The sequence below is a fragment of the Gadus macrocephalus genome, chromosome 9 (assembly GCF_031168955.1).
Source record: "Gadus macrocephalus chromosome 9, ASM3116895v1".
Taxonomy (NCBI): domain Eukaryota; kingdom Metazoa; phylum Chordata; class Actinopteri; order Gadiformes; family Gadidae; genus Gadus; species Gadus macrocephalus.
Window position 1 is genome coordinate 13,990,580 of NC_082390.1, and position 24,140 is coordinate 14,014,719.

Consider the following 24,140-nt stretch of genomic DNA (forward strand, 5'->3'; position numbering starts at 1 on the left):
TACTTTATAATGAGTTTTTTCATTATAAAGGAAAGCTATAAGAGGTTGTGTGAGAGGTACCTGTGAGGTTATTCATTATAAAGGAGAGCTATAACAGGTTGTGGGAGGGGCCTATAACAGGTGGTGGGAGGGACCTACCGGTGAGGTTATTCATTATAAAGGAGAGCTTTAACAGGTTGTGGGAGGGGCCTACCGGTGAGGTTAATCATTATAAAGGAAAGCTATAACAGGTTGTGGGTGGGGCCTATCGGTGAGGTTAATCATTATAAAGGAGAGCTGTAACAGGTTGTGGGTGGGGCCTATCGGTGAGGTTAATCATTATAAAGGAGAGCTATAACAGGTTGTGGGAGGGGCCTATAACAGGTTGTGGGATGGGCCTACCGGTGAGGAAGTCTCTGATCTGCTTGATGAGGGTGCGCAGCTCCTCGTTGCTGCGGTCCACGCGCTGCTTGGTCTGGTTGGTCTTCTGCAGGACGTCCTGAGCGCTCAGCTTGGCCTCGTCTGCCTTCAGCTTGGCCTCAGACACCTGGACATGAAAAGGCGGAACCAAACAACAAGACCCCTCTTTTTAGAAGACTGCCCACAGCATATATACTGCATCACTGTTCTGCCTTTTCAGTTGTTCTTCTACTAAAACCAAATCTTCATATGATCAGGGCATTTCCTCCAGAAATGGCCCTACATTGTTTAATCAACAGGTAAAAAAAGTCTGTATCCTAACTTCAGGATAGTAAATACCAGTTGTCTTCAAAGCATGCTTTGTCTAGTATAGTGTATAGTGTGTGGCAGACGCCAGGGAGCAGTGAGGGGAGTGGTTGGCCTGGCAACCAGCTGGCTCCACCCCCAGGCCATATATGGAATTCCTCCAGTTAGCGAGGCAGTTCTGAAGGCCATTAAGCTGGAGTGCTTGGAGTTGAAAGGGAGAGCAGGCTACCACAAGCCGGAGCTGGGGCTAGCAAGATACAGAGAGGACTGGATCATTAAGGAGGTGGATGACCCTTTTCCCACCCTGGTTGTGTTTACTAGGTGAATAAACCATCCTAAGTTGAACCTGCTTTGTGTGTTGTGTCGGTATTGTCTATTCAACTGGTGGCGTGGAAACCCACACCCACAGGCCCGCTACAAGTGTATATGCCATTTGCACAGGTATCACCTGGGTGAGTGACTGCATCCATAAGCAAAACAAAGTCAACATTTGGGCTCCCCTCACCATCTTGGAGAGCTTCTCCACCTCCTCCATGGCGCTGGTGATCTCCTTGTCAAAGTCCTGGGCCTGCTGCCAGGAGTTGTGGGCCAGGGACACAAGGCCGTCACAGCCCTCCCCTCCACACCTCCGCTTGCCGTGGCCGTCCACACAGTTCAGACCCCCACAGGGGGAGTCCGAACAGGCCTCCTGTCCTGCTGGGCTGCCACAGGTCTGAGGGCGGGGGGAGGAAGGCAAGAATTGAATACCAGGACTGCACAACCATACTGTAATATCAAAAGGAAATTAAGATCAAAGTGTTTTCCAGGTTTTCAGAGACAGATGTCGACCATCGCTCTATTAGCCGTCATGAATGCAAAACGGCAGTCCGATGGTTTTTGATGTATTTCACTTTATTTTCTAAACACAAACCGACGATTGGTTGGCCCCCTACTCTGTGTCATACCTTCTCGCTGAGCTCTGATAGGTCGAGGGTCTCCAGCTCCCCGGCCAGGTCGTCCAGTCTCTTGGCGTGCTCCTCCTGGCGCCGGAGGAACTCGTCCTTGGTCTGGTTCATCTGGCTCTCGGTGGCTCGCCGCAGGGTGGCAGAGCTCTCCGTGGGGCTGCCGGCGTCAATGGTGGAGGCGTTCGCTCGGGCCTCCGCCGCCAGAGACTGCTTGTAGTATTTAGTGACGCTGTCCGTCGCCCCTGGTGAGAGGACACAAGCAGAAGAACTGTAACGAGTGTGGCTGAAACACTGCACTTTAACATTTCTGAATCTGCATTAAGAATAAGGAGTCTGGGTCAGCTCTGGGTACATATGTATAGACAGGTGCATCTCATTAAATTAGAATATTTTGGAAAACTTAATTAATATCAATTATTCAATTGAAAAAGTGAAACTCATATATTATACTGATTCATTACACCCGAAGGGAAATATTTCACCTTTGGTGGAATGAATCTATATAATACATGAGTTTCACTTTTTAAATAGAATTATTGAAATTAATCATCATTTCCACGATATTCTAAATCATTTAGATGTACCTGTATATAGATTATGGGATAGTTCCCAGTGGTACGTACCTCTGATATCAGAGTTCTTGATGAACTCCACCTGGTCCAGCAGGTCTTGGACGGTGCGCTGCAGCTTCTGGGCGTCGTCCCGCAGGGCGTCCAGCTTGCTGTTGGTGCTGTTGTCCTCCGCCTTCACCAGAGCCAGAGACTCCTCCGTCTGGTTCAACTTCTCGCCCAGCGCGGCCATCAGATCGCTGAGAGACACAACAACATGTCATCATCACAGGTTGGGTTATTTACCATGCCTTTATTTTACTGCAAATAAACCTTCTTACAAAAAAGATATCCTCTTTCTTGAAGGTATTAGAGTTAGGGCCACCCTTAACCATCAAATTAAATTAATCACCGGTACAGTCTCAAAGGGCTTAACAGACCGTACATTTATGACACACCCCTGACCCTATCTGACCCAAAGAGGGAAAGAAAGAACTCCCTTAAAGCTCCCTTTGCCATGCGTCCTCACGTGGCTTGTTGGAGCAGGCCCTGGATCTCCGAGAGCGGCTGGGTGGCGGGGTTCTGGGACAGCAGGGTGCTGACGTCGGCGGCGCTCCTCTCCAGGTTGTCCATGGTCTGCTTGTAGGGGCCCGTGACGCCGCCGGCCTTGATGCCGTTCACCTTAGTGACCAACCGGTGGGTCTGGTTGGCCAGCTGGCCCACCACCACGTCCCAGTCGGCGAAGCACTGGTGGCAGCGCTGGCAGTCGGGGAAGGTTCCCGAGTAGCCCCGGGCGCACACATCGCAGCGCGGGCCGGACGCCCCCTCCACGCACACGCAGCGGCCGCTGGCTTTGTTGCACTGCTGCTCGGCGGTCCCCCGGGGCTCGCAGTCGCAGGCTGGGGGGGGGGGGGGGGGGTTAGAGTGAGCGGATGCCATCGACTTGATGTGAAGCAACCCGGAAGGGCGTCGTTACTGTGGTCGGTCAGTCGGAGTTCTCTTTGCGACAAGCCGGTAGTTTTAACTAGGCCTAGTTGTTTTCAGAAAAAAGGAACCGCCCAATTTCAAATTTCTTTGTCACTTGTAAAGGTGAGAGCAAAGTTCCCTTGTTCGTAATATACTCGGTTATATTAATTTATTTTAACAATTTAGGCTTAGAATTCCAGTACATATTCCCCTTAAATTGTATGTCTTAGCGTCCTCAGCCCACGCCAGAGCAGAAGTGAACCCGTAGGAAGTCACATTATTGAACTGCTGTGAAAAAGATGTTCTAAAGATGTTCTATCAATAAGGATTTTAAACCAACTCTGTATGCTGATATGAACTAAAGTGATTAACAGCCAGCGATGGAAGAAACGCCAAAATGTGCCTGCGCAACTTCCCAACGTCAGTCCCGCAGCTGCTATCAGTCAACCCAGACACATGACGACTTAAAGGCCAAACTTCAAGTACATCCTGTGTGTGGATAGAATGGCCACGGAATCGACATGGACTGAAATGTTAGGGTTCCCTTGTACGCAGAAAGAATGCTTTGCAATAAAGAGAGGAGGGATTTATAATATTATTATTAATGGAAAGTGAATTGGGCAAAAACTCTACAATCAACTACTCCAAATGTGAACACCTGAGAGTTGTCAAATGAAATTATCTTATGTAGACGGGAAGAACAAAGGTCTCCAAAATGTTTTGACTAGCTATGACAGGGGGAGCTATAACTAGTGGTCAAACCCGTTTCATAAAAAAATCCAAAGCTTTTCTTTCTGGGCCTTATTTAGAATGCTGAACCCGTGTGTGAGAGGTAGATGGCGGATAGGATGCAGACAAGAGGAATTCTGGGAGGAAGGACATATCAGTGGAAGGGATCAGGGAGGGAGTGAGGGAGGTATTGGAGAAAGAGGAGGATGTTTGTCTACTTGAAAGGAAGTATGCACAATGTGTGATGAGCAAAGGGCTCCAAGGGTGTAGGCAAACAGACCACCAGCAAACTGATGTCTTTAAAAACCAACCATCACACAAGGCCAACAAACACACACACATTCAGCCCTAGAAGCCAGGTCATATTATAATATGGAATAATTCACACCTGTACATACAGTCTACTCTAAACACACACACACACACACACGCGCATATGCAAACTTGCACCACATGGATACACAGGGATTTAAGTCAAAGGGTTTTTGACATGACTTGAACCACCTATCACTAACACCCCCCGCCCCCCCTCATGTGTCCATTTCCAGAGGCAACAGAAGCAAAGAGCATGGGTCAAATAAAGACATTTTGTAACACTCCATAAAACATCTGAGTGCTTCACCATGAAGCCCCATGTTGAGAACAGGCAGTTGTACAGGATACACTTGTTCCCTTCGGCACGGTGAGACTTGTCCTCCCTTCTCTCAACAACGCATCTTTTGTTCACTCAGCGGTCGATAAGGATGAGCATTCCTAACTGTCTGCAACACACAGCGTCCACCTGGCTCTGAGCTAGAGGGTGGAGGTGTGTGGAGGGGCTGGCTGCTGGGACGCACGTTTGTGGAGGGGGGGTACTTCAGGAGATTAGGAAACGTCAGTACCTGGTTGCAGCTGGAAGGCCCTGGCCAAGACACATCAGGCGTCTGTGCCCTAACCCTAACCCTAGCCTGGACCCGGGCTTAGAACGAGTGGCAGGCGGGGGGACCCCCACAGGGCAAGTCTCAGGAACTCGGTCAGTCGTGCAATTTTTCTTAGTCCTGGGAGTGGAGCTTGAAATGTGGACTACACTCTCTATGCACCCTAACCAAGGTACAGCCTTGGTTCCCTGTAGTAGCTACAGGTGTGTGTGTGTATGTGTGTCTGTGTCCGTCTCTGTGTGTATGTGTATGTGTGTGTGTGTATGTGTATGTGTATGTGTATGTGTATGTGTATGTGTATGTGTATGTGTATGTGTATGTGTATGTGTGTGTGTGTGTGTGTGTGTGTGTGTGTGTGTGTGTGTGTGTGTGTGTGTGTGTGGAATACTATATAAAATAAATATTTGAATATAATGAATACATATAAATATTTGTTTCCTGGTGCCGACATGAAGTATAGACCAGCATTGCAATGGGGTGATCAGTGGAGCTGAGATTAAGTGATTGCCTCACTCGCTGACCAAACATGCGCAGAGACATCTCAAGAGCCCCACCATGTATGGACAGCTAGTGGAGAGTGTTTGATTTGAGGTCAGAACCCAACATGGCGGCCGAGTCAACATGAGGCGGAGGAAACCTGACACCGGCACAGCACATAGACTTTGGGGAGGATAGAGGGGGTCTTCCTGCCTTGCACCACCTCTCCAAGCAAACACTGAGGACTTCTGTCAACATCTCCTTCACCCCGAGAAAACACAGACCACTGCCAGAGCCAGAATAACCTGGGCTTTGGGGAGCAAGGGTTCTTCTCTGATAAGTTCTGAATGGGAAAACAGACCCTTTGGCCTGTAATGGAACCATTAGTCACACTGGATACAGGTTGGTTTCGTCTCTGCTGTATGGCGCCCCACACATAAAGGCAACTAGTAAACGCTCAGTTGGTGACTCTGACCCATTCCGCTTTCTAAATGAACAGTGTGCTTCAGTGGCTTATAATGAGCTTCAAAGTGTCTTGTGAGAGAAGCCGGCAGGCAAGCGCCTCGGTCAGCCCAAAGATAGAACAGAGTTCTCTTTCTGTTGTCAGGAAACTCACGTCGCAGCGATACGGGACAGCAACCTCCCAGGACAAAGGTGCATTGTGGGAGACTGTGGGATATTGGAAGGCTCAGACAGATCCCCCGCCTGGTCGCCATGGTAACACGACTGCAGGCAGCGGGGCTTGGAGGCTAACATCTGGAGCCCATACTGCAGAGATCAGCGGGGGCGTATGGGGAGGAAGGGTCCGGAACAGCTGAGGCGCCCTTCTGCCTGCTCCCGCCACAAGCCTCAGGGAAGTCATGAGTGGCTGGGCTTCATGGGTTGCCATGCTGCCGTTGCCATGCTGCCGTTGCCATGCTGCGGGGCGAGTAATGGCGTGCATAAGAGGATCTACGGCCAGCAGCGGGGATTAAGATCCTTTTTCTTCACTCAGGTCAGGGAGTCCCAGACCAGCGGGGAACTAAGAAAACACACAAACACACGCACATACACACACAAACCCTCACCGTGGCACTTGACCTCTGGGTCGCCCCAGTACAGCTCTCTGCACTCCCTGCAGGTGCGTCCTCCGAAGCCGGCGTTACAGGAACACTGGCCGCTTATCTGGACACAGCACACACACACACAGACCACTCTCATCACACCCCCTCCTATAGCACCTTCAGTCTATGGGTCACGCTCACAATGGTTCCATCCCAACCATTTCCAGATCGAATCTGAACACACTGATGATGAATTAAAACAGGCTGTCACGAGAGCAGTATGAAACAGTCATGAGAAAACGGTAAGAGAACCACCAGATGGTTGTTTGTTGGCGCTGGTGCACCCACCTCGTTGCAGGAGCTTCCATAGGAGTGGGCGGGGTCGCAGTCGCAGACTTCGCAGCCCCGCCCGCTGGCCAGGTTCCAGGTGTCGGGCAGGCAGCGGTCGCAGTGCTGCCCCCCCACCATGGGCAGGCACTGGCACTGGCCGCTGGTCCCGTCGCAGTGGCAGTCCCCGTCGGCTGGGCAGCTGGCCGCCGTGCTGCCCAGCTTGTTGCACACACACTCTGGGAAGGGGAGAGCAGGGGGTTAGAGTGTCTCACACACACACACACACACACACACACACACACACACACACACACACACACACACACACACACACACACACACACACACACACACACACACACACACACACACACACACACACACACACACACACACACACACACTCTCTGGATCCAAGTAATAATTGCTGTAATCTGTAATCATGTCATCTACTCTGTAATCTGTCATCGTGTGATCAGTGCTGAACCGGATGATGTCTTGACGTACTCCTGCAGCTCTGCGTCAGGGCGTCGCCGTAGTAACCCAGCCTGCAGCTGTGGCAGCCGGGCCCGTCGGTGTGGTACAGACACTTGAGGCAGCGGCCCGTGGCGGCGTCGCACGCGCCCGGGTCCAGCATGTCGATGTTGTTGTTGCACTGGCACTGCTCGCACTGGCCGCCCGCCTCCTGGGTGTTGCCATAGAAACCAGGGGAGCATTCGTCACACCGGGCGCCTGGCGACGGGAAGATGGAGAACAAGGCGAGGGAGATCAATGATGATTATGTATCAAATATAAATATTATATGTATATATATATATGGATATATTAATATTAAAATATATACGTAATATATGTAAACATAATACATATTACCCTCTCGGAAAGTTGGAGAAAGGACAGTATAAAACAAAGTCAACAATGTCAAATCCTGCCCGGTACCGAGGTGAAGGCCACGCTCCACCTGGGTGACTTTCAATGGGCTCCCCAGACAAAGGACACAGGTTGGTGGTCTTGGAAGCCGGTTAATTGTAAGGTTTGCAGATAATGTTATATGGCATGGTGCTCCATGTTGCCATGCAGGAGATCTCTCCCGGAGTGTGTGTGGTGATGGCTGGTTTAACCGGCTCAGATTGATCGCTCAACGTGCAACAGGTCTGCTACTGAGGTCCGTCCTGAGGCACGCTGGCATCACCGAGCCCCATGGCGGCCTGCCCACACGTGACCACCCGCTAGCGCTGGGCTCTTTATGGGCGCCAGGGATACAACAGCCATTTCCTGCTGTAATAACACGCTTCCCTTCACATCCAGCATGCCCTCATCCGCTTCCATCACATGTGAATATAAGCATGGCTTCCTGAAGGGGCTGGGGGGGGGGGCGTGTGCCAGCAGCACTGATCTGTAATCAGGCACGTGATGGAACCTTTACAGCCCGCTGATTACATGTCACCAGGTGCTGCTGGCACGCTGTCTGACTGTAGCTGGGTGCCTGAAGCCTGACAGTAACACACCAACTGTGTGGTGCCGCGGGGATGAATACAGCACTGTCATGGCTTCTCAGCCTCTACACTGTGTTTTACAGAGGAACTGTCTTCACACATGAATGTTATATTTGAGCAAACCCTCTGGCTGACAAATCAAAACAATAGGCAATTACTCTGCAAATCAGTGTTGAACACATTATCAATAAGTGTGATTGATTGCTCAACACTTTCTCTCTCTCTGCCTGGTGTTGGCTAAGCTCTCTGGCGCTGCAGCAGTGCATTGTGGGGAGGTGTTTCCTCACCTCTGTGGCCGGGGCTGCAGACGCACTGCACCTGGAGGTCATCCTGACCCAGGTAGCAGCTTCCAGCGAACTGCCTGCCACTGCCAGGCCCGTCGGGGCACATACAGGGACGGCAGTGGTCCCCGGAGCCCAGCTGAGGATCGCCATAGTAACCCTCCAGACACCTGGGAGGGGGTGACGTTCACAACAACACGGGTTCAGTCCTCAGCCCTCACAGGGCAACGGTCACTATGCAAAGCTGGAGCCATAAGGCAAGGCATTGCAGGCTTTGAGGATCGTCAGAGAGAGCTACATTTACTGGGACTATACATAGTGTGAACACGTTGATGTTACAATATAACACGAAGATCTTAAACAAAACACACACACACACACACACACACACACACCACACAACACACACACACACACACACACACACACACAATCCCCTGTAACATCCACAAACGAAATCCACACATACACACCCACCCACATCCACATCCCCGCCCACCCACACATGACACACTGGTTAATGTGACCCACGGTGGGGCCCGAGGGAGGGGTGGGGGCCGTACCGGTCACAGCCGTATCCCGTGGTGAACTCCCGGCAGCCCAGGCACTGCCCGCCGTGGGGGTCGCAGTCCTCGGCGTGGCCGTTGCAGCCGCAGGGCCGGCAGCTGGGGAAGCCCCAGTGGCCGGGCAGACAGCGGTCGCACTGGCGCCCGTACGCCCCGCGCAGGCACGCGCACTGCCCCCCCAACGCGTCGCAGAACGAGCTCTCCGAGCCCTGGGGGTCACACTCGCAGGCTGCAGAGGGTGTGTTCGTGTGCGTGTGCGTGTGTGTGTGTGTGTGTGTGTGTGTGTGTGTGTGTGTGTGTGTGTGTGTGTGTGTGTGTGTGTGTGTGTGTGTGTGTGTGTGTGTGTGTGTGTGTGTGTGTGTGTGTGTGGGTGGGGTAGGAGGGAAAACATAACACATGATTGATAATATGATGGAGAAAAGGGGATAATACGAAATATGAAATATTTAAAAGAAACACGGATAGACCTGAAACAACAACATACTATGGAATGAAAGGCAAGAACATGGGATGTCCTGCATATGATATCAAACATATGATGTGTTATCAAGTTCAATATAGAGTATCCATGCTGTACTACACAGTGTCAAGGAAATCTTTTTTTATTATAATTAACTCTCTCTGTATTGTCTCTCATTGGAGCAGGTGAAGGTGTGCTGAGCTCATTGCAGCGGTCGTGTTTGGGCCGCCCACCTCTGCAGCCATTGGGTCCAAACTGGTAGGTAGCGGGGGAGCAGCTGTCGCAGTTCCTGCCCGCCACGTTGGGTCGACACTGGCACTGGCCGCCACTGGGCTCGCACACCGTGCTGAGGGACCCCTGGGGGTCACACTGGCATGCTGCAAATGGAGAGCAAAGAGGAAAGCATTCAGACACATCGGTTCATCGACTGCTCCCGTCATTGGTAATCATCTATCCCCTGTTACTGCGTTACGTGATGACGTCATGACCGAGACTAACCAGACTGTACACATATGTCTGCTAGTGTGTGTGGGGGTCTTGTTTTTGGATCCACGTTGTCTGGCGCCCCAGGCTTTCTTCCTTTCGAACCGGTTGCAACATGTCCTAGACCTGCTCCTCACTAATCTGCTTTACGAATTACTCTCAGATTCTGGGAAAACCCCCGCCCCCATTTATTTTTCCCACCTGTTCGGGTCGTCTTAACTTCCCCTCTCAGTGTACCTGTTCTCTTCCAATGCCCCTACCTCTCCCTGAACCCCTAGAGAATGTTCCTCATTCCTCAACAGACAAAGCCAGACAAACCCGGAAACCAAACGGTGGAAGTTTCATTAAAAGTGACTGGGAACCAGAGACCAACAAGAACCGGACCGCGGAGCTGCCTGGGGGGATGCTCCCCAACGGATATCACAGACAAAGGGTTCCAAAATGAAACTTCAGGAACAAGTTCAGGCTGGCTACCATGACAGAAAGGATAACATGATCCGTGTGTGTCTACACACATATTTTCATAAAGAATGCAATTTTGGGATTTCTCATTTTTTTGGGATACCATTTTTGTGGAGGCCACATGAACATGTGTCATTAAAGATATTCTATCCCTTTATTTTCTAGTACACCAACAAATGGATACCAAATGTTGCTCAGCCCCGTCTTCTCTGCAGAGATGTTTATGATCCCGGCATCTTGTCAAGGGTTTGAGGGGAAAGAATTTACAAAACGCAGGAAAGAGGGGGAAGCTAGGAGATGGACATGTTCCAACACAACGGCTCAACATACACACACAAAGGCCCGTGCGAGCACGTCCAGTAGCGCTGAGTGACAAGGCCCACAAACACACACCCTGAGGGGTGCTTGACAGCAGGAGGTGATGGATGGACGGGGAGGGGGGGAGAGGGCAAGAGTGGAATCCAAGTGACATCATGGAAAGATGATGTCTTGATGAGGAATTCTTGAGCGTCTGCATCAAGCCATCATGTATCATTTCACACATTTTGGCAACAAATTATTACTTACTATATAACAACTTGTTGTTGTTGTTGTTGTTATATTCTATTCTATATATTCTATGATATATCTGATCATTGTTTTGCTCCATTCAGTGCAGCTTTTCTCTGTTATATTCATCTTCCATGTCCATACGCCCTATTCACATGGCAGCCATCTTTGTTTAAAACGCTAGCTGGTGCTTGGAGGAGAATGCAGGAGATGGCCACTAGGTCGATGAGGCCTACGGGGGTTCTACCTCCTACCTTTGGCTCCCTGGTGCAGCAGGGCAGACACGCTGAAGATGTAGTTGTAGCAGATGTCCGTCATGGGCGTCTTGACCACGCTCTGGCTGTTCTCCAGACAGCGGTACCTCTGGAAGGTGTCCCACTCGGAACCCGTGAAGAGGTCCAGGTTCTTGCAGTGAGGCATCAGGACAATCTGGAGAGTAAACAGCAGCAGTTAAGTAACACAGCTCATGGTCATTGTTCCTAAAGCACATCAGAATAATGACCAAGGCTCACCCCAGAGTAGGATCTATTCTGATGCTTTTTTTCATATATTTCTTATATACATAGGAAAGATCAGCACAAGATGATATTTAGTGGTTAAAGATATATATCTTTATATATATATAAGTATACCCAAACGTATTCTCAATACAAATATTGGAAGTATGGAAGGAAGGTTTCCTTCCTACAGGAAGGTTTTCAAACCTAGAGGTTAACACCAGGAAAACATTTAGTCCCCAATATGAGCCCCAGGGTTGTTTTGGGGGGGGGGGGGGGGGGGGCGTACCGAGTCGATGAGCGTGTAGGGGGACTGGACATCGCTCAGGGCTGAGTAGAGAGGCAGGCTCAGCCGGATGGTGTAGTTCAGACCCGTCTCGAAGCACACAGGCCTCTGCAGTACCACGTAGCTGAGGAGGTGAAGAAACAAGACGGGACAGACAGGGTCATGGGGAGTGTTTACACATCTGGATTGAGCATGGTTACTGTGAGATGTCACAGAAGAATGTAAACATGTATACATACACATATACGACAGACACTCACATATGAACACACACACACATGACAGACAGGAAACAGAAACACAGCCTCTCCTAAACACACACACACACACACACACACACACACACACACACACACACACACACACACACACACACACACACACACACACACACACACACACACACACACACACACACACACACACACACACACACACACACACACACACACACACACACACACACACACACACACACACACACGAATGGCAGCTTTACCGGGAGCCTGGGTGGAGGGCATTCATTTGGTTGTCGTCATCAGGCATGGTGTTGGCACATCGGCTGTCTGCTGTGATTGGTCCAGGCCGCATCACTGTCATCAGAACCTCTTCCCATTGGTCAGGGAGCTGCAGCGCAACACAACGGAACACAGTCATGGGCATTCATGGCGAGGAATATTTACCATTCACAAAATGCAATGTCAGACCTGTAAATCTATATCTGCATCTAGAGGTTTGACTGAGCCGTTCATGTAGCGGTACGTCACGTCTTTGTGGACATGGCTTCATAGAGGGACGGGGGGTTCTCCCTACCTGAGGCTCGTAGCGGATGATGATGTCATACTCCATGGAGTGCGGGATGTTGTCCACGGAGAACTCCAGGAAGGCCCCCTCGGGAACGTTGACCAGGCCGACGCCCGTCCAGGTGGGACTGCGGTCCTGGGGGTGGGGTCTCTGCACCACGGTGACACCCTGGAAGGGGAGCAGCCAGAGGAGTAGGAGACAAGAGGAGAGGAGGCGGAGGAGGAAGGGAACGAGACGAGACGAGAAGAGGAGAGAAGGGGATGTAGGGGATGGAGATGGTAGGAGTGGAAAGGATGACGATGTTTAAAGTATAGTACCAATATTACCGGCTGTGGCATTAACAAATGGTGGCGAACATAATAGTAAGAACAGCAGCAGTCATTCAATGTTAACAATCATTTTGAACGATTAAGCATTGGTCTAATTTTTATAAGAGGTTATTGTGAAGTACATACCGGTCCAAATTTGGCTTCCTCTGCTTCGTAGGTGTAGTGGTCCAGAGCGATGAAGTAGAACCCGGACTCCACCTGGTCACAGCGCCGGCCGAACATGTGCTCCCTGCACTCACACTGGCCCGTCTCCTGGGAACAGCTGGGGAGCACAGCAAGGTCAGGGACACATGGAAGGGTTTCTCATGGGGGAAACAAAACTCCTGGCGGACCAGACTTCCTTATCAGAATACTGATGAGCTGGCAGAATGACTATGCCTGAGAACCTAAACCTGCACTGTCACATTTTTTCGCTTAAATCACAAGCACTCATCAATCCATCCATAGAATTGATCACTTGGTTCAAGTGATCAATTGTAAGTCGGATAATGCTTGATAACTTAAACTTACATGCTGCAAGTTTAAGGGATGAAGTCTTATAATACTTGGAAACCAAACATTGTCAGTCACACAATATTTGAACTTACTTGTTGTTGACGGCCCCTCCCAGGTCACAGTCGCATTGTCTGCAGCCATCCATGTCGTTACTCAGACCCCAGTGTTGAGGCTGTTCACACACACACACACACACACACACACACACACACACACACACACACACACACACACACACGGACAAACAGACATACATGTAAAAGCATTAACGCCTGGTTGACCCCATACTTTCGAAATCTAGGACGAGCATTTATGTGTGTTTGTGTGTGTGTTTGAGAGAGTTAAAGAGAGAGAGAGAGAGAGAGAGAGAGAGAGAGAGAGAGAGAGAGAGAGAGAGAGAGAGAGAGAGAGAGAGAGAGACAGACAGACAGACAGACAGACAGACAGACAGACAGACAGACAGACAGACAGACAGAGAGACAGACAGAGAGTGTGTGTGTGTGTGTGTGTGTGTGTGTGTGTGTGTGTGTGTGTGTGTGTATGTGTGTGCGTGTGTGTACTCACCAGACACTGGTCACAGTCTCGTCCGGTGACCAGCCGTTTACAGTAGCACTCTCCAGAGTCGGTGTCACAGGGGCTTGCTCCCGGAACCGTTCCCAGGGAGTTACAGGAGCATGCTGTCAGAACCGTAGCCACGACAACAGGTCAACAGGTGCGGACATTGACATTGTCCATTTTGATCTCTGAGTTGTGTCTCTGTGTGTGTAGATGATGTGTCTCAGTTGTACATGTTTCCATGTACATTTGTGTGGATGTGTGTGCGGGTGTATTGTATACTGTGTGTGTGTGTGTGTGTGTGTGTGTGTGTGTGTGTGTGTGTGTGTGTGTGTGTGTGTGTGTGTGTGTGTGTGTGTGTGTGTGTGTGTGTGTGTGTGTGTGTGTGTGTGTGTGTGTGTGCGTGTGTGTGTGTGTACCCACCCTGGCACCCCAGGGGGTGCTGGCTGAGGCCGTGGTGGGCCTGCCTGCACCGGTCGCACCGCTCTCCCTCCACGTTGGTCTTGCAGCGGCACTGACCCGCGATCAGCCCGGAGCGCACGTCCGTCATGCCGTCACAGATCCCGCCGTGCATGGAGCCCACCGGGTCGCAGTTACACTCTACGGCGACACGCAAGGGGACAGAAAGGGACAGAGTGACTTCTCTTCCAAGGCATGAATGTTGAGTTCATCATGGTTTCATTTGTGGAAAAACGCAAACGCACACATGAGAGTATACTTAGTATTCTTAAACAAGAAAGCACACGCATCAACATGCACACATGACATATCACACACAACAGGTCGGTGTAATCTTGTCTCGGATCAGAGGAAACCAAAGTGGACTTTAAGGCGTCAGATCTTGTAATATACAAATAAACACACATCTGCACGTCGGCCCAGCATACACACACTTAAAAGCCTGGAGGGTGACTATCTTGTCTCTTGAATCGTCTAACCCTGGGTTACTCTGACTGGCTGACGTGCCTTCAAAGGGCAGGTGTCCCTTTCAAGTGTTCACCACAGGAACCCTTCATGACCACCAGACCCCATCAGCCAGATTCATATCACACACAGAGACACCACCCAGAGGGGAGCTCGCTTCTGATGTCGGGGATCGGGGCGTCTATCCGGCGCGAAGAAGTGGGACGGAGATGCGAGGAGTGGTAGAGGTGTGGTACAGCCGGGCTCAAAGGCAAAGAGAGCGCGCAGCCCCTCACTGCACTGACTAGTTGCAGTCCTGGGTCTGCTTGTCATGTCCGACATTTAAATGGTCAAATAGTCTGGATAATATTGGGGTCTAAGCAATAATCCTCAAAAAATATATAATGTACAAACCACTTCAGGTAAGAATCTTTTTCAAAGTGTGAAACCATGGCAACAAAACCATACGGAGCCCATATGACTAAACCAATAAAGCCCTGGTGGTGAACCGCCAGGCGGTGGGCAGGGGGGGGGGGGGGGGGGGGGGTTCAACTCACGCTGGCAGATGTTGGGGTCCCTGATGTCCTTCTCGGGGTGCTGGTAGTAGAAGGGTTTGCACTGCTCACAGTGGTGTCCCATGGTGTAGTGCTGGCACTCGTCACACACGCCTCCGCTCACGTTGCCGCTGGCGACGTACACCGCCATGTCGAAGTGGCACTCGGCAGAGTGGCTGTTGCAGTTACACTCTGGAGAGAGGGAGAGAGAGAGAGCTAGTTACACTCTGGAGAGAGGGAGAGAGAGAGAGCTAGTTACACTCTGGAGAGAGGGAGAGAGAGAGCTACAGTTACACTCTGGAGAGAGGGAGAGAGAGAGAGCTACAGTTACACTCTGGAGAGAGGGAGAGAGAGAGCTACAGTTACACTCTGGAGAGAGGGAGAGAGAGAGAGAGCTACAGTTACACTCTGGAGAGAGGGAGAGAGAGAGCTACAGTTACACTCTGGAGAGAGGGAGAGAGAGAGAGCTAGTTACACTCTGGAGAGAGGGAGAGAGAGAACTACAGTTACACTCTGGAGAGAGGGAGAGAGAGAGAGAGCTACAGTTACACTCTGGAGAGAGGGAGAGAGAGAGAGCTACACTTACACTCTGGAGAGAGGGAGAGAGAGAGCTACAGTTACACTCTGGAGAGAGGGAGAGAGAGAGAGCTAGTTACACTCTGGAGAGAGGGAGAGAGAGAGAGCTACAGTTACACTCTGGAGAGAGGGAGAGAGAGAGAGCTACAGTTACACTCTGGAGAGAGGGAGAGAGAGAGCTACAGTTACACTCTGGAGAGAGGGAGAGAGAGAGAGAGCTACAGTTACACTCTGGAGAGAGGGAGAGAGAGAGAGCTAGTTACACTCTGGAGAGAGGGAGAGAGAGAACTACAGTTACACTCTGGAGAGAGGGAGAGAGAGTGTTAAAGTTACTCTACAGACAGTTACAGCTACACCAAAGACAGAGAGTTAGAGCTGAAAGGATGGAGAGAGAGAGAGCTACAGTCACACTTAAGACAGAGTTCCAGTTCCTCTAGAGAGAAACTGTTACACTCCAGAGAGAGACAGTGAGACAGAAAGACGGCTAGAGAGACAGAAAGGGAGAGGGAGAGGGAGAGAGAGAGAGAGAGAGAGAGAGAGAGAGAGAGAGAGAGAGAGAGAGAGAGAGAGAGAGAGAGAGAGATATCTGGTCCGTCTTACTCTTGCAGGCGTGTGTGTTGCGGCCCTCTGCCGGGCCCCAGGGCAGGTCATGGTAAAAGTCGTGACACTTCTCACAGTTCAGCCCCTTGGTGTTGTGGTTACACATGCAGTGACCGTGGACCTGCACAACAAGAACAACCACCACACAACAGGTCATCAGTCATGTCAGACAAGTCAATCGAACAGTTGAAAAGATGGTGACAGTGTTTCAAAATTGTAAATTAAGTCCATCTCAAGAAAACACACCATTACGTCTTCATTTACCCTGAACCCTCAAAGGGTCATGGACAAACGGCCAGAACACAGTGTGAAAACAATGGCTATCACCGCAATAGAAGCAGGGTCGATTAACCCAATAGAATGATAAAGAATCTATGCATTTTAGATCAATCAAAGAAAAGTAAAAAGGCCCAAATATTCTACACCATGGAAAGATGATTGAAAAAAAAGCAGAGGCGTTTTGCCGTGTTACCTATCGAGTTCATTTTAACGTAGAAGATTAAAAGCAGCACTTGGTGGCTATTCACTGTAGCCATTCTGAATGTGTTTAAATGTGTGATAGACAAACAGCTGAAGTACTCGTAAAGGGTCTCACAGACTATACAGGAACACAGACTAAACAGGAAGTGCCTTGTTTGGGCTTCTCTGGCTTTATCATTACACTCTTTCAGCCCACACACACAAACACACATATACACACAACAGTCACAGCTGTTGGCAAATACAAAGGCGTGCATAGACAGTACACTGGGATGAAGCGGAAGTAAAAGACAGTAGCTCATCAAACAGGAAGTGGAGTCTGAAGACTTTTGTATAGACAAAGCCATTTACATGTTCAGTGCACAAAAGAACACACTATACCACTCAGCAGCTTCACTTTGTCTCACTATCTCTCTCCATCTTTCTTTGTCTCTTTGTCTCTCTATCTCTCCATCTCTCTCTGTCCATCTCTCTTTGTCTCTCTATCTCTCCGTGTTCATCTCAAGCACTCAAGAGTCAAAGGATTGATTCAGAAGAGTACTGTAACTCTACAACAAGAACCCAAACGCACTATGAAGATTATAGTGATACAATTAAGATGAACATGTCCTGTTTTTTCAAGGATTATAACTTCCCCTGTTGCACTGCAATAAGGCAAAATTGGAAACAGAAACTATTACTATTTAATATTTGTAGCAGTAAATAGTAATGACTATTTTGCTATTTTGTACTATAATAAGTAGTAAATGACTGAGTAGTTAATAGTGGGTGGGTAGGGGGTTCTCACCATGCCCTCCATCGCCTCCCCGGTGCCCTTGACAGGGGCGCACTCCGAGGCATGGCCGTAGCAGAAGCAGTTCCCCCGCACCACCATGTCGTACACGGCGTAGTAGTACTTCTCCTTGATCTCCATGCGGGAGTCCAGCAGGTTGTCCCCCAGGGTGTGGAGCTTGGTGAACTTCACCCTGAGGTTGGTGATCTTCAGCAGGTCTGTGCACACACACACACACACACACACACACACACACACACACACACACACACACACACACACACACACAGGGGTCAAAGGTAAACATGGGAAACAACTGGTTTAGGATTTCGGCAGTTTAATCTCAAGTGACTTCAACATCTGTAACCGCGCTGCTGTTTTGTCCCCCAAAGACCACCGCATGTGAGGACCATGTGGATGTGAGTGGCCTACCTTGGATCTTGGGGCTGTAAGGGTCGTCGATGTAGAAGACGGGGTCCAGCACTCTGTAAATGGTCTAAAACAAAAGAAAATCAATGAAGAAAAATGTGAATCTCCCAATTTCCCCATCCTAGTGGGACCCGTGAAACCTTGTTTAAGGAGCTCTCTCTGCGCGGGGGAAGTGATGTCATACCTCTCCCTCCGTGGATGGCTCGATGTCGGAGTAGCGGGTGTCGCAGATGACGTCGTCCACCTTCCGCATGGACCCGTGGTAGATTTCGGGGAACGAGGTCTCACAGTCGTACGCAAAGTAGCGGTACACCTTCCACGTCTTCCCGAAGTCCGCCGAGCGCTCGATCACCATGGCAGCCGGTCGGAAGGTCTGGCCGAGGGGTTGGAGACATCAGCATCCGTTAGGGTGGAAGATTTATGACTGGGGTTGATGAGGTGGTGACGGAGTGTAATCACTAGCCTCTGTATATCAACCACCCCTTGATTCGTCATCTTGTATCATGCTCTAGATGTCATCGGCAAACAATGTAACTCATGGGTCTGCATCGCTTCGTATCTGGTTCTATACCATTGCATTCTGAGTGCACTGGACAAAATTCAACATTCCTTAGCTAACACTACCTGTGCGCTGTTATTTTACATGAAAATACCTTTGGATAGAGTTCAAGACCAATACAAATGGAACTGTGCCTTGTTGGGCTGTCGTTTCAAGGTCACAGGTTTTAATAATGTTTCATTTACAATCTAAACCCTTTCTCTCTACTCTAAATCATGGCTAAAAAATGGCTATTTTTCCGAAATAAACAGTTGAAGAAAATATATGTGTGGTTTTGTGTGGGATTAATATCTGTGTGCCGTGTGTGCGCGTGTGTTTTTTTATTTCCTCTAGCACACGGCCAAATGGTCAACCTGGGGTTTATCAGGCTGTAGGCCGTTCCGCGGTGCGACCACAGAGCCTGAGAAAAACACACCTCCACATGGGTGGGTGGGCTTCTCACACATTCCACAGGCTGACCCAGCTGTGTGTGTGTGTGTGTGTGTGTGTGTGTGTGTGTGTGTGTGTGTGTGTGTGTGTGTGTGTGTGTGTGTTGGTATGTGATTTTGCATGGTGCCTGGTATCGCACTGATAACATTTGTGTGCTTGAGTCTTTGTTTGTGAGTGTGGTGTGTGTGTGTGTGTGTGTGTGTGTGTGTGTGTGTGTGTGTGTGTGTGTGTGTGTGTGTGTGTGTGTGTGTGTGTGTGTGTGTGTGTGTGTGTGTCTGTGTGTGTGTGTGTGTGCACGTTTGTGTGTGTCTGTTGAAGGAGGCGGAGGAGGAAGAATGGGAGTGTGGGGGAGAGATAGAGAGAGGGGGAGGGCCCAGAGGTTGGAGAGAATGAAGGAATGCAAGGGAAGGAGTGAGGAGGGGAGGGGACCCCCCATTGAGAATGACCGGATCACCAGCTCCCTTTCTACTGACACAACGCTGCCCTCCCCCCTCCCTGTCCACCAGGGGGCCTCCTGATTGGTTACCTTGAAGGTCATGATGAGATGGGTGAAGTGAAACTCCGCCTCCAAGTCCAACTGGATGGTCACTTTCTCTTCACCTGTGGGGAGGAAAACATTAATCAAACATTATTCCACAATCATTAAACATCTCTCACACAAAAGGTCGACTTACTTACAGTGAGACAGCAGCAAGGCTGTCTCACTGTAAGTAAGTAAAATATCTTATACAACTTTGTATTTAATCTGCTCTGCAGCATCACATGACTTTAATCAAGTTTATAGCTAAAGTTATATAAACGACACCATGTGTGCGCTCTCCAAACAAACTGATTTGGAAAATGTGTTGTCTTTGTTGCTCTAAGCTTTGGAAAAAGAAAACCAACGGCCAGAAGAAGAGAACAGGAAGAGATGAATGTGGAAGACAGACACACCGAGAGAATAGAGCCAAGAACAACAGGACACACTTATCTATTGGGCCCATTCACTTCCTTCTGAACCAATGTTAAACAACATCAATGTTTTATCCAAATATATCTACTCTTCTGTCCATTATTTAAAAAATGAGGGAAAAGGTATAGAAAACATGGATGTTGATGTTGGATGGCAGAAGTGTGATCACGACTTAGTAATTACATAGTATACAACACTGGAGGCATGTTTAGTTGAGAGTCCTCAGCTTGTTAGAATGAACACCACTAACACACATTGTTAAGGTTTGTTCATTTGATAGACCGCATTTCTGATTACTTTTAAAACCGTTTTCTGTTCTCTTTTAAACCAAGCCGCTGGTGCATTATGTTCTATAATGCAAAACATTTCTGTTACACTTCTTACTATCTTACTGAGGACAAAAATGTTCTCCAGTCTAAATTAATGAAATAGGCTGTTTATTTCTTTAAGTCATGGGTCACATAAACATTGCTTAATATTCCTAGAATGAATCTACACAATACCAGTTCAAAAATTGTACAGCCCTCTTTCAATTAAACTGACAGATCTCATTTGTTTTGCTGTGTGTATTTTTTTTATCTGGCCATCTGATTAGCTTATGAGACTAATTCCTAAACCAAGATGGTTAATTCTAAACTAATATGATATGGATGCTACATGAGAGGCCCTCTGTAAAACCCCTCAATTAAAAGATAAATGCATAAACCTCAGCCTTAGGATCACCGGAAGTATAACTTAAAACTTGAAAAGTGCTTCGGACATCCCAGTGCCATTGCTGGCAGAACCCCTGAACTTAGCAGCAGGCTTCTAGCCCCACTTTAAGACAGGAGACAATGGACCGTACACGTGTACATGGCCTCCTTTACTGCCCACCCAGCGTCACTGTAGGACGACAGTGAGGAACAGCAGGGAGCCTTTGAGAACATCTACTCTACCAATGAATTGTATCAGCAAATCAACAGAACATGCTCCTAAAAATATCACTGTATCACAACCAACAGCAAATTCACAAAATACAGCGTACTAGTTTTCCCGGCCCAAAAGAGAGACACGAGAGAACAGAACCGCTCTAACCCCCGACCCACAGTTTCACTGCCTTGCTCGCGACCCTGAGTATTGCGGCGACGACCGGCAACGTCGCGCCTCGTAAAACCAACTGGCTTGCGTTGGGCGGGAATGACACGCGCTGCAGCGTTTACAAGCGGAGAACACATCCTGCGGCCCTGTGGCTAATCATTGTCCAACGTTAGGCCTGTAATCTCAGAGTTTAGCGACAGGTCACAGCGTATACACGCAGAGCTCAGAGGGCTCTCTCTCTCTCTGCCTCATTCCCTCTCTTTATCTGTCCCTCCCTTTCGCTCTGAAATCTCGCCTCCTTCAGTATGATTACAGCTGCTTCGCTTTGTAACTAGAGGCCTGAGAAAGCGAGGATGTGGGGAAGAAAGAGGGGGGGGGAGGGAGAGAGAGGCGGACGGACGGGGGGAGTGTAGGTAGGTAGAGTCCCCCGTCATTGACCTCTTCGATTCAATTATTTTCTTCTGTCCTTTTTCCCGTGGGAAACTCACCGTTCTCCGACTGGAACCAGGTCTTCAGGCGGTTGTGGGCGAAGGTGGTGACCACGTTCTCCACGCGGTGGCTGGTGCTCTGGTTGCCGTGCTGGTTGTAGAGGGCTGCCGAGTCGCACACAAAGCACTTCTTCTCTTCCTGGAGAAGAGAGGGGACGGAGGGAGAGAGATTGGGGAGATTAAATAACACTTGAATCAGGGAGATAAGGTTTTCTTTGGAGGCGGTGCGGGTGGGCTCGTTCATGCGGCGGCCGTGGGGGGTCTTTTGTGTCCTGCTCACCGTTGTCTCCGTCTCTGTGATTGTTTCTTAGGTTAGTTTAGAGACGTGCTTACTCGTTTTGAGACGCCTGAATGGTTTTCTTTGTCATTCGGGGCTCATTTGGCCACCAGATGTGTGTGCTTGTGTGTGTGTTCATGAGCAGCACCCAACGCCTAGCTGAACCTCCTCAAACACACTACGACAAAGTCGGCCCCACACTGTGCTCCGTCTCAAAGGGGATCTGTTCAACTGAACCAGGAAAAGCAGCCATGAGTCATCAAAGATTGAGTTTCTTCATTTAAATAAATCAAGTCAGGAATTAAACAGTGCCAACAACTGATTGTATGCGTCACAAGAGCCTTTGATGTTAAGCTGCTTAAACATTGTGTTCTCTCTCTCTCTTTTTAGGACTGTTTCAACATATCACCCATAATAATAACCATCAGATCTCCATCTGGATGACAAGGAGTCTCCCGGACTCTTCCCGTCGGTTCCCACCAGAGCTCTGTGGGTCTTAATATGGGGGGGTTGTGATTGAGGAAATGGTCTAGACGGCCCGCATACACCACCCCCCACTTGCTCTATCCAACTGACAAGCATTTCAAATGCAGGAGCTGAACCTAACATCTTGAGAGAGAGAGAGAGAGAGAGAGAGAGAGAGAGAGAGAGAGAGAGAGAGAGAGAGAGAGAGAGAGAGAGAGAGAGAGAGAGAGAGAGAGAGAGAGAGAGAGAGAGAGAGAGAGAGAGAGAGAGAGAGAGAGAGAGAGAGAGAGAGAGAGAGAGAGAGAGAGAGAGAGAGAGAGAGAGAGAGAGAGAGAGAGAGAGAGAGAGAGAGAGAGAGAGAGAGAGAGAAGAGGGAGGATATGAGTTAACCACCCCCCCCCCCCCTTTTTTCACTGTTATGCATAATATATATATGTGTAATGTGCATGTAATGACTTAAACGTTTTAAATGTTAATGTAGGCTTATGTATACAGGATGTAGCCTAATTAAGAACATAAAAAGTAAAGTGTAATTCAGAGCGAGGTTGAACGAGCAGGCACATTATAGACATTTACCTGTAAGTGGCTCACGATACAGAAGGGTTCAGGTCGGTGCAGTCCGCATGTGGATGTGCTGGACAGCTGGTGGGATCGGCCGATGAGGAGGTCTCCCGTGTTGGGATAGCAGCTCCCCTCCGTGCATACGTCGCTGTACTCGGGGAGGGCGAGCTCGTATTGGCCCTCGTACTGCTGGGCCGAGACGAGGGCCCCCGCTGATAGCGAAGAGGAGACACGTTGGACAACCATGTGTAAGAAACGTTGAGATAAAACATAAAAAAACGTAATCCAGGCATGGATTATGGGAGGTAGCAGAAGCGTTTCTATTGTTTTGAAAACACATTCAACTCTAAGAAGTCGGCCTAAAATGCTGCCCACTCTGTAGAAGTCCCTGTCTACATCTGTGGCTGTGGTTTCACTGATGTTAATCAATGTCAGATGTTCATTTCTTGCAGGGGAAAACAAGTTGCCCGATGTTACGGCGAGTACGATTTTATTTTGCTATTTATATGGTAAGTTGTTCCATCCGTTGATTATAATAGACCTTCATAATCAAAGTTAAAATTGATTGAAATCGAACTTTACGTGGATAACATCGATTAAAACAATGCAAAAGTAAAAGTAAGACAAAAGATAGCGAACAAGTTGTTGAACTAACGGAAAAGATCCACTTACCTAGCAGGGCCGCAAGATGAAATATTAACATGTCGCTGTTCTTGTGTGTTGCTCGTAACGTGCGTTCCGTTACCTCCGAGCGTCTCCTCTTACTCCAAACCTCTGCAGGACATTTCGCCTGCAGACTCCACAGCACAGCAGGACCGTATTCACCCCTCCCCTCAATGTGGCGGAAGTCTTCCTCCTCCCCCCCAGCCAGAGTAACATGGGGCTACTTTTGAAGTGTATCCCACCCCATTAATATGCGCCTCGATTGTAATTTCATTAGCCTACCTGTTTACTTATCATTAATGTTGTCGTTTCAAGCGACAGAGAGAACATATTGTTTGATGAGTTTGAAAAGACACACACCACACAACGACCCCAACACTTTCTACCAGCGACAAAGGCCGTCCTACACCCACCCAGGTAAAGCACAGGCCTG

General features: G+C 49.2%; 1 protein-coding gene across 2 annotated transcripts in view; it reads right to left on the reverse strand.

Annotated features, from left to right (window-relative positions):
* The window catches only part of lamb1a (laminin, beta 1a), a 28,119-nt gene extending 4,245 nt beyond the window's left edge, over nt 1–23,874 (reverse strand). Inside the window, exons 1-28 of one of the 2 annotated variants that reach the window (XM_060060931.1) lie at nt 23,717–23,874; nt 23,060–23,256; nt 21,742–21,880; nt 19,751–19,824; nt 18,421–18,609; nt 18,240–18,303; nt 17,823–18,025; nt 16,556–16,676; nt 15,383–15,571; nt 14,346–14,522; nt 13,932–14,044; nt 13,460–13,539; nt 12,999–13,134; nt 12,553–12,711; nt 12,239–12,366; nt 11,743–11,863; nt 11,211–11,385; nt 9,696–9,839; nt 9,000–9,231; nt 8,443–8,606; nt 7,167–7,391; nt 6,678–6,895; nt 6,354–6,450; nt 2,727–3,096; nt 2,273–2,457; nt 1,650–1,891; nt 1,211–1,417; nt 382–526 (exon numbers count right to left, since the gene is read on the reverse strand). In XM_060060931.1, the coding sequence (XP_059916914.1) occupies nt 382–526; nt 1,211–1,417; nt 1,650–1,891; nt 2,273–2,457; nt 2,727–3,096; nt 6,354–6,450; nt 6,678–6,895; nt 7,167–7,391; nt 8,443–8,606; nt 9,000–9,231; nt 9,696–9,839; nt 11,211–11,385; nt 11,743–11,863; nt 12,239–12,366; nt 12,553–12,711; nt 12,999–13,134; nt 13,460–13,539; nt 13,932–14,044; nt 14,346–14,522; nt 15,383–15,571; nt 16,556–16,676; nt 17,823–18,025; nt 18,240–18,303; nt 18,421–18,609; nt 19,751–19,824; nt 21,742–21,880; nt 23,060–23,256; nt 23,717–23,747 (4,525 nt within the window). In that variant the 5' untranslated portion in view covers nt 23,748–23,874. Of the gene's footprint in view, nt 1–381; nt 527–1,210; nt 1,418–1,649; nt 1,892–2,272; nt 2,458–2,726; nt 3,097–6,353; nt 6,451–6,677; nt 6,896–7,166; nt 7,392–8,442; nt 8,607–8,999; nt 9,232–9,695; nt 9,840–11,210; nt 11,386–11,742; nt 11,864–12,238; nt 12,367–12,552; nt 12,712–12,998; nt 13,135–13,459; nt 13,540–13,931; nt 14,045–14,345; nt 14,523–15,382; nt 15,572–16,555; nt 16,677–17,822; nt 18,026–18,239; nt 18,304–18,420; nt 18,610–19,750; nt 19,825–21,741; nt 21,881–23,059; nt 23,306–23,716 lie in introns of those variants that run through there. The other variant, XM_060060930.1, reaches the window with a different exon arrangement.
* Nucleotides 23,875–24,140: the final 266 nt, after the last annotated feature.